Source organism: Dermacentor variabilis, chromosome 5, assembly GCF_050947875.1.
Source record: "Dermacentor variabilis isolate Ectoservices chromosome 5, ASM5094787v1, whole genome shotgun sequence".
NCBI lineage: Eukaryota > Metazoa > Arthropoda > Arachnida > Ixodida > Ixodidae > Dermacentor > Dermacentor variabilis.
This window is the reverse complement of record NC_134572.1, coordinates 48,460,771-48,475,583: the sequence shown is the minus strand read 5'-3', so window position 1 is coordinate 48,475,583 and position 14,813 is coordinate 48,460,771. Positions and strand designations below refer to the sequence as shown.

Below are 14,813 nucleotides of genomic sequence, written 5' to 3'. Positions count from 1 at the left end.
CTTGTAATTTAACAAAGGAAATGAGAAGCGACAAGAATGTCAATGTGTTAACCACATAGTCCAGATGTATATAGATGCGTGCTATAGCAACGATTCATTTGTACGCTATTTTATCACGCTATTTCCTTTTTGACCATGCTATAAGTTGCTCTTGAAAAACGAATACCTGCCTTGTAAGAAAGGTCCGTCCTCTCCCAGGAGATTCTAAAGTAGTATCGCACGGTATAGTACTTTAGCTTCAACTGCCCAAAAGCATTCCTATAGACTTTTGTTTTATTGGAAGTACATTAAAAATACACTGTCACTGTCCTCTCTTCATTGGTGCTATCCTATTTGCTTGTGTTTTCAGCCTGCTTCGATACCCGTCGAAAGCAAAGGCTGTCAAAAAAGAGAATTAGGCAATATGGAAAGAAGAAGGTATAAGGATATTTCCACATGTTGCATGCAGCGCACGTTTCACCCAGTGGCACGTAAACATTAAGCACGTGCCGATTCAACTGTGGGCGGGAGGCGACCTTGACAACTCGACTTTCGCATTATACGGGCTCCACTCGTTCACCCGGGATTCCCCCTCCCTTCTGGTTCCTCTTTCCAGAGAGAGAGACAGAGAGAGTTGCGTTCCCAAGGCGACCCACACGCATTCTCCGGCCGACGTTGCCTTCGCTGCCACTTTACGTAGCAGCGAGCGCGGCTGAACTAACTCCTCGCGCACTCGGAGCTCGGCCGTCGACGAGCGGCAACGACGCGCCTTCACCGGACAGCGAGCGGATCGTTCGGCGTGCAGGCGCGCTGGGAACGCCCCTGTGTATGATCGTGCGCTCCCTGCATCACGAATAGCGGATCGACCATGGCGACCTTCCTGGGATTACCGGATTGGATTATCTTCGCGGCGACGGTCTGTGTCCTCTTATATCTGTGAGTATATTCTTTCACTTTGCGAACAGTGACGTGCTACGCATCCTCTTGGCAGCCAGAGGGGGCTGCGTGCCAAGTGGCGGTTAGCTAATTAAATTAAGGATAGATGAAAGGAAGGCACAAGAAAGGGTGCAAACGTACGCAGCGCATTCAATGGTTGTGTGTTCGAGGTGCATGCGTACATGTATATGCGTAGGGGAATGGATGTTAAAAAAACTGGAAATGGTCCTCACAGTTAAACATAACTCTCTCTCTCCCTCTCTCTTGCGTCGCTGACAGAAGGCATCTTTAAATGGCAAGGTTCCCACTGGCGTCGTAGAAGTCTCCGGCTGATTTTTTTTCGTCGCGACAAGAAATTAAATTTTTAAGGCGAAAGCCTTATGTTGCTTATAGCCCCGTTCGCCTTAAAAAAAAAAAAAACGCGTCGTCTGGTCCAATGTTACAAAAATTATCATCATCAGCAATGAGTGATATTCCCTAAGCAAGCAAAAAATGCAATGGTTTATCCGTCTTGTAATGTTGAGGCTACAAGCACGCATCAAAGCGAAGTGTACAGTGCATACAGTCATTGATTCCCGCATAAAACGGTGGGAAACGCGGCGTCTAGTCGAGTGACAGTGACAAGAACTTTATTGGAGTGTCCTGAGGAACTTAATTGGGCGGAACCGAAGGCTCCCCAATCAAGTTGGTGGCTCCGCCCACGACAGGAATGGGAGGTGATGACTCTCCGCCACGTCGCGGGCCCTCTGGACGGCCTGTAGCTGGTTCGTCAAATCCGAGCTGTTCAGCAAGGCCTCCCAGTTGGATTTGTATTGCAGGTCGGAGCCCGCGTTGTACGGCCACAGTGAGAGCATATGGTCGAAGGAGGAGCATGCGTGACCGCACTAGGAACACGACTACGGGAAGTTGGGGTCTATCCAACTAAACAATCTGTGGTGAAGTAGGATCTGGTCTGTAATAGCCTGAAAATACCAGCCTGAGTCCTGTTCAGTTTCGGGCTGGGGGGAAGGGAATTTCCTCCTGCTGTGTCTGTAATGCGAAGTAATTTCGTGAAATGTGGGAAGAGGATCTTGGAAGGGGCAATCCTGTGGGAAAGCAGGACCGTTAGCTTGGGCGCGGTTCGTGAATTCGCGCGCCAGGCAGTTGGGCCGCTCGTTAGGGTTGCAACCCGCTTGGTTAGTTATATCCTTCCGGTGGGCCGGCAACCACGTTGTGACCTCCAGTTTCCTCGCCCGTAGTAATAGGAAAGGATCTGTTGACGATGCCGACTGCGTGTTTCGAAACTAGAGTGGACGAGAAAGCCCTGACCGCCGTGCGCCAGTCAGAGAAAATGGTTGTCGGGCCTTTTGCTGCTTGAAGAGACAAGGCTATCGCGGTTACCTCCGCTTTGTTCGCATGTGTAGTGTAGATTGACGCGTCGCTCATCAGTGTTCCGCGCACCTCAATGACCGAGATTGCAAACCTGTCTGGTCGAGTGGTACAAAAAAAAAAACAAAAAACGCGTGATCTTCTCAATGGCGCATACACCTGTAAGCAATGGCCATGGCTCATACCCCCGAAGCAAGCAAAACATGATGTGGGTCATACCTCCGTAAGGTTGATGCTACAGGCGCTGAGCAAAGTGAAACCAGACAATTGAACTTTGGCATAACCTTGAAGTGTTCCTGCGTGAATGACCTCACAGTCAATTTGTTATTCGATTCCCCAATTATGTGTGGTAATATTTTTTTGATTTCAAGACTTATGTCCTCACTCCTGCTGGGTCTTGCTTACGCAAGATGGCAGTATTGGTAGATAAAATAAGCAAACAGCAAGCCAACAGTGCGCACATTCATTGAAATCACCCTTGCAACACACAGAACCGCATACGTTTCAATCCCCTACTAAATGGATGCACCATAAAGTCGCAGAGAAACGTCCTTGGCGAGAGTCTGTACCGCTGTAAGCGCGCGTAAAGCCGCAGCCAAGCGTCGAAAACGAGCCGTAGAAGGTGAACTGCGAAATCAGCAACACGACGATGCGAGTCTGCGCATTGCCGAATGTGCTGCAAGCTTTCGCCTTCACGTGTTACAGGAGTGTAGCGTGCTGCCGAATTTTGTTTGTTTCGTTGTAGCTGCTCTGCTGTTTATTCGCTGTAAAACGAAAGCCAACAATCTTATTTTTTTTTGTTTTCACAACTGCTGCTCTAGGAGGACATGTGTAAGTGGCAAACAGAGGAAACAGGAGATAACCTGAGGCTACAATAAAGCGGGTGATGTAGTATCTCCAGGGCACCTAAGCAGCAGCGGGGGAAGCACCGTGGTTGCTCAGTGGCTATGGTGTTGGGCTGCTAAGCACGAGGTCGCGGGATGGTATCCCGGTCATGGCGGCCGCATTTCGGTGGGGGCGAAATGAGAAAACAACCGTGTATTTAGATTTAGGTGCACGTTAAAGAACCCCAGGTGGTCGAAATTTCCGAAGTCTTCCACTACGGCATGCCTCATAATCAGAACGTGGTTTTGGCACGTAAAACCCCACAATTTAATTTTCTTTAATACCGATGAACTCTAAGACGACGCGACCAAATGCATGTTGTTGACTACCGTATGTAGTAAGTCACACTATTTTTTTTTTGTATTCAGCATAATTACATAATTGGTCAAGATTAATTTTATTATCCAACTTCTGAAGCAACGAAGTTAGGCAAAAAATTCCAATTGGAAAGTTGTGGAACGCTTTGCAAAACGTCCGATTAAAAAGTTTCTAACTTTCTATCAGGTATTAGTGTTTTCCCGCTTATTGCACATACCCGCGAAAAAAATAAGTACCACGTGACATGCCCACTCGAGCGTCGCCATTGCAGCGCAACGAACATAGCATCTCGCAGGGCGTGCTGCCGCTTAAAAGGCGACAGGGCAGTGGCGTAAGCGTTGGCGGTGCGATTTACGCCACCGATGCGATTCCCCCGCGGCGGTTCATGATAGCGATAAGCAGGCGACGAGGCAGCACACTCGGCTAAATGCTTTGTTCGTTTGTACGAGGAGCGTTTGGCAGCGCTGAAATCACGGCGCGCAAGCGGGCATCTCACGTGGTATTCTTAAAAAATTTATTTTACGGGCATTTGCAGTAAGTAAAAAAAAAACGCTAATGCCTAATAGATAGAAAGTTGGGAAATGTTTAATCGGACGTTTCGCAAAGCGCTCTACAACTGCGAAGGCTAGCCTTCTGGTAGAAACACGGCCTCTTGCGTGGGCCGATCCTGGAGGTTTTAATACTTTTAATACTTAAGTCTGGGAAGGATTTGACATGAAAGGCATGTGGTGTCGGTGTTTCGTTTCACGACATTTGTTTGTCGGCTGTCATTATACAACTTCCGAGGAATAACTTTGTCAAGAATGTAAGACATGGTATGAGCAACTTTAGTGACAGAATGGCGTGGCAATATAGCCTGCATATACCGCATGTACATATACCTAAATATATACGGCACTTTGCGCTCACGGACAGCTCCGTCGACGCTGACACCGGATTTGCTGCGACGTGGGGCTTTTAAAGCTATGAAGTTAAAATATCGCCCCTTATCAACTAGCTTAAATGCGCAGTTTACTCGTGAGGAAGATCGATCGAATGGTCCGACTCACCCCTTAATCTATTTATTCCAAAACGTGTCCTATGCGCGACATCTAAACTGCCGCGGCTCCTCATTGGCTGTATTGTCGTGCTACTGAAGACGAGGTAATGGGTTCGGTACCCGACTGCGGCTGTTAAATTCTGTTAAGGCCGATCCCAGCAATCTTTACTCACGCACGCCTTCAGAGCCAACTCATCTGCCACTACCTCTATACTGTGCTCGTCCTGTGTTTCCTTCACACCGTCCGCTGTTTCTTTTCGCGCTGTTACCACTACGAATGCTTACCAACATGCCCACTACTACACGCCCATTACCTCTACTACTCGCCCGGCTAAACCGATTCTTCAAAAGCGGTAATGAAAAGGTGTCTTTTCACACAATATATGCTTCGAGTTGTCGACGAATTCGACTTCGCTCCGCCATTTGCTAGCCGCCTGGTTAGCTCACATGGTAGAGCGGTGGCCCTCGAAAAGCGGTGGTCCCGGGTTTGAATCCCGGACCAGGACGAATTTTTCTTCAACTGCGAGGCTTGTCTTTCGAGGAACCCGTATGGGATTCCTTTTTCGCGATTGCTGCGGTTGGGTGGATGTCTTATTTTCACTTAATACATTACACGTATTTCACTCGGCCTTGAGCGACTGGCGCGGCAGCCACAGCTGTGTCTCACCAAACCGTGACTGCTTGATGACGCCGTTAACCTGCCCCTATTTCGTCACGCAAATGTCAGCTTTGCCGTCACATGACGTGGAGAATCAACAATAAGGTGGTTCCGACGAATCAGCAATTTTGTCCCTCGTTTCATAAACACGCTGTTTCAAACTCCCAGCGGCGTTTCCCTGATGCGCCAATGTGACCGCTGTCTATGCCTCCAAATTGTTAACACAAACATTTGGGGCCTAAATCACATAGTTTATTCTTCGTAAGTGCTCTTTGTCATTGGCAGGCCGCCTTCGCTAATAAAATGTCCTGCTCCAGGATTGGCCGGAATTGGTTCTTAGGAACAATTACAGTTTAAGAGCGTTTTATGAATACCGGCCCTGATGAAGAGAGCGCTTTCTGCACTATTTGTTACTGCTCAGTTCATTGATGGAATTTCTGTGCAAGCTGCAGTAAGGTTTCACGATACACCTTTCAGGTTAATGTAGTCCTATCGTAGAAAAGACTTTAATTAAAGGTAACTCTAATAATATTTTCGAAATATTTGAATTACGGTGGCCGACAGTCGGCAGTGAGTTATTAGCAAGCTGATGCATTATAAAAATTATTTGTATACATTTGCTTGACAGTCGACAAGTTCTACAATGACAATATCATAACATGTCGCTATAAGAGCAGCTCATAAGGACGGACTATAAGGTACTTTCATTTAAAAGATTGTTTACCACCTGACACCAGTGTCTTTACAGCATGTCGTTAAAGCGCCTAATGACAGCTCATAAACTCAATGCTCACTATCAATTGGTTCTACAAACGTAAATCTGTCTTGCAATTTACTTTTTGCTAGAAATTTCAATTTAAATATTGTGCTTCTAAAGCTCTGAAGCAGGAGTTATTATGGACGCTGAGACGAGAGAAAAAAATAAATGGCGCTTGTGAACGACGTCGCAATTAGCGATGTATGCGTGAGGCTGTGCGCGTACTGCTTGTGCATGTGTGGAATGAGTACGCATGCGATGCCAGTGGGTTGTGCATACTTCTTGCATATATCTGCGGAGTGCGACATCCTACATTAGTTTCGCGATTCACCAGCAATTCAGTGGCACGTGAATAATGAAAAAAAAAAATAAAACAGTGTCGATGCAAAGACTTCATTTTTGAGGTTGCGCACTTCACGCATGCAAGAAGCAAACGCACGAGCAACGGTTATTTGTGCAATCTTCGCAGGTATGCATGTCGGAATCGCAACTACTGGAAGAACCAAAATGTCACGTCAGAGCCATTTGCCCTCATATTTGGCCCCACGTTGAAGCTCATGTTCCAAGTAAGCTATTATTTACAATTATTACAAGTTATTGTTACAACTCTGCCATGTAACTACGTAGTAAAATAAATAAACTTCATAGTTCCAATTTCGAAATGCTCATATCTGCCCGGAAATTCTTTTTTTTTTCTGCTTCAGCAGGTCGCATACCCGGCAGCTCATTTACCTTTCAGACCGCATACATTACAACACATGAAGCATTATGACTTGAGGCAAGGCTTCATTGCGAAAAAAAAAAGAAATGAAGAAATTAAAGAAAACAGAAAGGAACAAAAAAGAAAATGTGTTTAGTAGCTATCAATTAATATCCTCTTTCAATAAAACGTTGATATGATAGGCCATTTCATTGTTTTGTACAATACTTGTTTGTTCTTTATACCAACACTTCACAATGTTAAGACCAGTTATGTAGCTGGCCGTTTAATGTTTCATCTGATTGCAGTTTGTTTATAAACAAATATGTGCATAAATTACAGCAGAATGATGACTTATTCTATGCTTGAGCAGCATCATGAGGTGTGTTTCTGAGACATGTGTCGAAAAACACTTTTTTTTCCATAATAGCGTTGCCATGAAGTTGCGCTCGTGAATAAATAGCGTGTGACCTCCACTCCCGACAACCCCACAAAGTGTTGCACCTCACAGAACCCAGACTATTCTATTATTCAATGGCACCTGTAAAAATACACTGGTTCCTATCCTCAGGCCGCATATAGTATTGCTGTCTTCTTACCAAAAGCTTAGTGCTCGACAACTGAGGCAACTTCGAGTAATGAAGGTGGTTGCGCGTTCACAAGTTGCCACTGCTATGCTGTGAAGTTTTGCATAACAAAATGATTTCATAGTTGCCTTCGTCGCATCGTCCTGATTGATGTGATCGTTCTCTTATTATTTCACTCTGCTGATCTAGGAAATGTTAGCGCCATTTGTTGTCTGGCTTTCAAGCCATAACTCGTCGTCAGACGATGAAACAGAAATGACATGATGGAAAAAATAAAGCAGCAAGAGAACGAAAAAGTACAATTAACAAAAAGGGTGTCTAGAAAATATTGACATCACCCATAACGAAACAGTATAAAATTGGAAGGACTCATATGTTTAATGCGGTGTACGAATTCACGGCACAAAAATAATATAAAGCTTTGCAATAACCATTTTCCTAATAAACTACCGACTGATATACCTGCGTTATGAGTAGCCATGTTACAGTTATACGCAGGAGTGACGTTCGCTTTTGAAGGCAGTAATTGACATGCTTAAAATAATCAAATATCCAGCTGATATGATGCGCCACAGATCCACTCTTCATTTATGTTTGTCGTACTGTATTTTCATTCATTACGTCAACTCACGCATTCTATTTTGTTGATTTTGGCTTCAATGCCCTCTTACTTTACAGCCTATTCATTTGCTTGATACCACCCGGTACAACAAGTATGGAAGATTATTCGGGTGAGTGCATGGGTCACAATTAGGTAATTGTCCAAAGCTAACCAAAAACATGTAGGGCACACAAAATTTCAGGAGGTTTTTTTGTTTCATTGCATCAAACGCCAACAAGGGCTCGGGAATACTAGAAGTCGCAGAAATCTAAATGTAATGATCTTATTATGAAGCAGACGATAAATCAAGTGTTTTTTTAGCTTAGTCTGGTACACATGCTATTGGCTGCTCGATACCTGGAAGTTCGATACCGGCAAATTCTTTTTTAAGCACTGAAAGCTTAAACTACCCTCAAAAGCAACGTTTTCGAAGAGCTGAAGTGAGGTTTCAACTGTGAACAGTTTATCATGCCAATTAAAAATTAATTAATCACTATACTAATGAAGTTCTAGCACAAAAATATCGTGTTTCTTATATATGTATTTTTATTTATCGTCTTATATATATATATATATATATATATATATATATATATATATATATATATATATAAATATATATATATATATATATATATATATATATATATATATATATATATATATATATATATATATAAATGTCTTCTCGGTGTTGGGAAATAAAGGTGAGCCAGTTGCCCACAAACAATTTCACGTGAAAGAAAGTTCAAACTTGTTCACATTCATTTCTGGCAATGGAGGGTATTGCCGCCAAGAGAACAGTGAAATGACAGTTGAATAAAAAATTAACACACTAACTAATGAATTAGTAATTGATTTGCTGAGGTAACCACAACTGAAAATGCCCATCAGCACATCAAGAAAGCTATTACTATAGGCACTACAATCGGTTTCATGCGCCTAAATTCAAGTTTTTAAGCATCAATATCAGTGTATCAAGAATGATACGTAGGGTTTTGTGGGGTTAGGTTAGGTGAACCCTGATTTCGTCCTCTGATTTATCGTGAGCGACAGTGGGCGCTTAATTTGGTTTTCCGACAGTGCAACTAAGAGCGGCCTCCCTCTATCTAAATTTCGTGAAGTATTCGCACTATAACGCAAAAGTGGCTGTTAGTTACGCTCAGTCAGGTAACTGAAGAAACCGAAACTGTACTAGGACTTAACCATGGACTAACATGGCAAAGCTCCACAATATTATATTTCCTTATTGAGAGCCAAGACATTTGGACAGCGTGGTGCATTAGCAATCAGTTAAATACATGCCACCGAATGTAACTTTCCTCATTCTTATCGTACGGTTACATACAAGGGACGACTGGTTAATTGCTTGCAGCACATTTGAGACCGGCAAGAGCGTCCTGTTTGTCGCCGAACCCGAACTGGTGAAGCAAGTCATGGTCAAGGATTTTCCTGCACTGCCGAATCGAAGGGTACGTTGTGTAGTAGGGCTAAGCCAACTTCCTCCTAAGTGGTACGATCGAAATATGACGAAAAAAAGAAGCTATGATGTGAATAAGATGATGATAAGATGATAAGACTTTTATTTTATAGAAACAACCACATTGCAAAACTAGACGTTCTGCGACAAACAAACAAACAAACAAACAAACAAACAAACAAACGAACGAACGAACGAACGAACGAACGAACAAAAAAAGAATAGCTTAGCAGCGTTCGCTCACGCTATATACTGCTCCATTATTCACAATACGATGCCTTCATTTTGGGAAGCAACGGGTTACTGGTCTATTTAGTTTTGCTGAAAGTGCCGGAAGTGACACGCAATCACATTCTAAAGGGGACAGTGAAAAGGTCAATGAGTCCCTCCTCGCTACCCGGTTTCTCCTGTTACAGACGTTCAAGTTCTCCGACCCCATATTGGACAACATGATGAGCATCATTTCCGTCGATAGATGGCGAAAGATTCGACCGGCCTCGAGTCCTGCCTTTTCCACTGGAAGGCTGAGAAAGGTGATGAGCGTTGTTGCCTTCGTCATTTTTTTTAAGCTGTAGATAGACAGCACGTAGTGACAGTGCCATATTATAGAACACAGACGGTCGTAGACAAGAAATATATTTTTCAAAGCTCCTGCATACTTAACGGAACGCTGAAGATACATAGCCGGTGGGAAAGTAAAAACAAAACAAGGAGTTCACGAAAAGATGGAGGCGAAGTGCTGAGCCAACGGGCGGACCAGGAAAATATCAGTCTGAGTCAATGTTCCAAAGACACGTCTCTCTCTCGAAACATTGGCTTCAAGCTTACACTTTTCTTTGTTCTGTCATTGGTTATCACGTGAATAACAAAATAAGAAATCGGAAACGTGATCTCTAAAGACAATGAATGATTGAGAGGTTCCTTAAACGAGAGTAGCTGCTTGTTTCCTATTAATGTTCATTGCATAGAGTTTTATTACTCCCTGGAGGAATATGCTCACTTTTCTTTTGGTTAATACGAGCGAACATAGCCCAGCGGGGAAGTAATTATTCAACGCCAAATAACATATAAGAAAGGAGTCGCACGCAGTATTTTTACGGCGACATTATGGATCTGTACTGATCATACTGCAGGAGGCTCGATGTCAAGGATATGTTCAGCAGTAGAAAAAAAAAAGCTTTTAGTAGTTAAGAGAGGCTACATCGTTTACAAGTATTTGGGTATTATAACTTCTGTCTAGAGTGTTAAAAAGTAAAAAAAGAAAAAGAAAAAGGAAAATATTAAAAGGCAGGTATAGGAAGACAGTAATGATCCATAAAGTGTGGAAAAATACCTTTCTTGCTCTTCTGGAGGAAGAAAAACAAAAGGCATTGAAATAGGAACCATCTTTACAGTGACATATGGTATCAAAACATAGTATCTCGCCTTAAAATACCGATTATGGTAAATACAAGAATAGGCAGGTGCGTAAGAAACAGCTTGGTGAACGGCATGATAACGAATGTTAATCCGTGAGAGCCCTTGCTTTGGGATTAACGTGTCAGTCTTACACCGTAGTACATATTTGACTGACCATGTCTCTTTCTTGGGGATGATTTCGAGGACAAACTTGTTTTTTTGTTCGACCATAGTAGCCATAAAAATAGTTGGAAGAGGCTGCAACACAGCGCAGTCGAGATGAATTCTCAAGAAGTGCAGAGCCATGATAGACGTTGCGTGGAACTGCAATAATTCATCATGAAGCCATGCTCAAATGTACTAGTGCCCTCACATTGTTGCATAAATTGTTTCCACCAATTACTGTCTTTTGTTCAGTAAGATAATTGTGTTTTATCTGTTTTTGTAACTTGTGAGAGGTAATAATGCACAGAAAATCGTCAGAAAGTCGCAATATGATAGCTAAAGGGGTACTTATTAATGGGAAAACGCAGGTGTGCTACTTTAGTGGCTTATAGCAAGCAAATATTGCTAATGACAATTAGTGTTAAGAACACTCACGCACAGAAAAATAGTACAAACAAAAGTAATGTATGCAGCAATATCACACGATGACGCTTGCACATCAAAGATGGCTGCCAAGCATTCACATTCAGAAGCATGCATTACAACAGACGGCTCAAGGAAGCAGCGTAATTATTTAGGGGTATTTTCCCTCCACTATTACGCAGCACAATCTAGCCCAAGAACTAGTACTGCTTGAGCAAATATTGCATTTCAGTTGTCATGGAGACATGATGTATAATTGGCATCGACGAATTAACGCAGATGAATTCCTTGATTGAGGACTGCGCACTGGTGACAGCAGAACACCTGAAAGAGGCGGCTGCAAAGGAGGAGGACATCGACATCAAACAGTGAGTGCCCGTGCGTGCTTTCCGAAAGAATGAATATCATTCCCAAAGTAACTCCAACGCTCGTGTTCTCAAAGACATCTCGGATATCGGCCAAGGATTTTGCTTTCCGCAGCAAACAATATGGAAGCCAGCGAAATAGGATGGCTCATAATATCAACAGAAAGGTTACCGAGTAATCGTTCTTGATAACACCAGGAAAAGCGTAGAGAGTGCGGTAAAAGAGGCAATAACAAATTTACAACGTTCATCACTTTCGTATGTGTCTTCTATCGTATCTATACGTGTCTCGCATCGTATCGTACGTACGCGTCTTTGCCAGACAGGTACTCGCTAGTGTGCATGGTTTTACAAGAAAGTGTCACGGTATACTGTGTTATTCTCTAGTTTTGCATAAGTGTACAGCTGTATACCTTCCTGCCTAAATCAAACGTATATACACAGACCACTACCATGTTAGGTACAGGATTTCTATTTTCGACAATGAAGCAGATGGACAACTTGTAGAATTACTGCTTCTGCTCATTTAAAACGTCTCGACAATCGAAGCAAGAAATCCTGTTCCTATCGCGGTAGCAGCCTGTGACGGATGATGATGCTGAAGAGTAATCTATGTTATGACGGTAGCTTTGTTCCCCTGTATTTTTTCTTGTTGCACTATGGTTAATATGTTTAACCATGTGCAGTGAACAATCAGTTGTTAGTAGTGCTGTGTCTTAGTCCCCTTGTGTCGTCCTGCGTGCTTTCTTTCGCTTTACCTCAAGTTACGCTGTACCAAATACAACCAGTCTGTCCTTTTGAAAGCACGGTAACAATGCTTCGTCCGATGCGCACTTCAAAAAACAAAAAAAGATTACTTGCTTTTGAAATTTCTGCGCTGTCAGTCGCACGTGATACCTAAAGAGGTCTGAAAATAATCACTCGAACGGAAGTGATGTCCCAGAAGTGAAGCCATACTGCCGCCGTCTCAGGAGGCACTGGATAAAACATTGGCCTATAGTGAAGGAAAATAAGCGCTTTTCTCACATTCCCCACAAGTTTAACATGGCTTATTTTGTCTTAAACACACACTTCCCCTCTTCCGATAAGAAGCTGCGGGAACTTCGCTCCAGCAATTTTTTAAAACCTCCTTGTAAACTTGCGGGCCTCTAAGTCGCTCGTTGTCTTATGCATTACGACGAAGTCGAAGTATCTGCGTGCAAGGACGTTTTTTCTCTAGCTCAGCTGTTTTCCGATGATTTCTGCGCACATTTTTGGAGAGCCGCCGTGGTTCGTGGCGCGGATGCAAGTTGACGTTCCCGTGCCTCTGCCGGAGATGGCAACTTCAGCGACGGCAGCGTCTAGGAAGCGTACCGGCCTCCAGAGCGATACCGACGGCGATGACACCAGTGTCTACTCGCTGAGCAGTGAGGACTTCTCCAATGACGCCTTCGAGCTTATGCGGAGCCGCAAGGTGAAACCGAAGACACACCACCAGGGCATCCATGTCTTCGAGCACATCAACGGTAAGACCAACTCGGAATGCCGCAGGCATTACCATTCTATATGTACCAGAACTCGATACCGACAACCTGAGGCAACTCAACAGACAGTCTGTCTTGGTGCAACTTGAAGCAGTGGCACCATATCAAATCACAGACGTTACACTCAACCCACGAAAAAAATGTGTTCGCTAGTGACGTCAAAGATGAGACTGCGCTGAGAAATTTCAGTAAAGTTACAGAACTTCACGGAATGAAGGTCAAGCTCGTATATTTCTCTGGGCAGTGAAACCACTGCTGGTGTCATCTACGAAGTGGACGTGGGTCACTTGCCGATTCTAGTGAAGCCTGCCCTTCATGGCGTCGCCATAATCCTTGTGAATCGCCTAGGCACATCCCAGTGTGTGAAAATAATTTTCAATGGCGAGACTCTCCATTCGCATGTTAAGGTGGGTTCCTTTAGGCACCCTGTGCGGCCATTCATTTAAAAGCCACTCCAATGTCACAATTGTATGAGGCTGGGACGCGTGAGCGCCGTGCGCGAGAACACGAGAGTGTGCTCACGTTGCAGCGAGTGCCAGGCTGCAGACTCTTGTGCAACCACGGTTCTCAAATGAACGATTGCCTTGGCACCATGATGCTTCCTCGAAAAACTGCCCCAAAACGAAGAAGGAACAGGTGGCCTTGAAGCAGATGGCGAGAGGCCGCTCGACTCGAAGGGAAGCTGTTGCGGTCGTTAGAAATCGACGCTTCAAAGAATGCTGACGCCTCTGTGAAAAGTACGCTCCATCCGACAACACATCCTCCTTTGCCCCCGAGGCCTGGTGGAATCGAATTTATATCTGACAAGGTCATAGTGGAGATCACTGCAACTTGGTCCGTACTAATAAAGCCACAGCCAAAGTCAGAGCCACAGCGGAAGTCATGGCCGAAGCTGCAGCCGATGCCGCAGCCGATACCGCAGCTGATGCCCCAGCCGATACCACAGCCGATGCCACAGCCGATGCCACAGATGGAGCCGGAGCCACGGCAAGTGACACAGCTGCGCACCGCTGTAGAGTTCACAGCACCGGTTCGTGACAAATTGCCCAAAGAAGACCGGCAAGTGGTTATGACGCTCCGGTCTCTGATGAATACTTTTCGAAATCTCTCGAATAACCTGCACACTCCGTCAGCGCGAAGTGCAATGGAAGTGCTGGATGCTCTCAATTCAGTACTTGCAAGTCTTGAGCGGGCATGATAGCTCACCCGCAGCATTCTTTTCGCACTGACGACAAAATGGTTGGGTTTTACTTTAACGATCTAATTCCACGTACTGCAACGTACTGCTGACGAGCAGTGGCTCCTTGGTCTTCACAGGTGGCTTCAACGGGCATCACCAGCTATAGGGAAGCACCACGATCACCTTTAGGCAGCAGAGTGACGGCAGCGTATTGTATCGGCGGGGCACTTGCTTGGACTTGACTGATCTGAAGGCGCTTTCTTGCGCGCACACAGCGTTCAATCTATCCCACTTTTCTCTTTCTGTTCCCCCTTTGTCTTCCCCCACTGCAGGGTAGCAAACCTGACGCTCGTCTGATTGACATACTTGCCTTTCCTCTCCATGCTCTCGCTCTCTTTCTCTCTCTCTCTCTCTTCGAGCATTGCGTCATGTTTATATCTCATATATAGCA

The 14,813-nt window shown here is 44.4% G+C and overlaps 2 protein-coding genes across 3 annotated transcripts in view; both read left to right on the top strand.

The window, feature by feature from the left end:
• LOC142582558 (cytochrome P450 3A19-like) overlaps window positions 1–679 on the top strand; it is an 89,710-nt gene extending 89,031 nt beyond the window's left edge. Inside the window, exon 6 of the mRNA XM_075692411.1 lies at window positions 596–679. Coding sequence (XP_075548526.1) covers window positions 596–679 — 84 coding nt within the window. The remainder of the gene's footprint in view (window positions 1–595) is intronic.
• Window positions 680–715: 36 nt separating this feature from the next.
• LOC142582553 (cytochrome P450 3A41-like) overlaps window positions 716–14,813 on the top strand; it is a 28,549-nt gene continuing 14,451 nt past the window's right edge. For both annotated transcript variants that reach the window (XR_012828454.1, XM_075692403.1), the window contains exons 1-6: window positions 716–915; window positions 6,410–6,506; window positions 7,906–7,958; window positions 9,204–9,300; window positions 9,725–9,841; window positions 11,574–11,662. Coding sequence is in view for 1 of the 2 variants with exons in the window: in XM_075692403.1 (XP_075548518.1) it covers window positions 848–915; window positions 6,410–6,506; window positions 7,906–7,958; window positions 9,204–9,300; window positions 9,725–9,841; window positions 11,574–11,662 (521 nt within the window). In the remaining variant the exon portion in view is untranslated. The remainder of the gene's footprint in view (window positions 916–6,409; window positions 6,507–7,905; window positions 7,959–9,203; window positions 9,301–9,724; window positions 9,842–11,573; window positions 11,663–14,813) is intronic.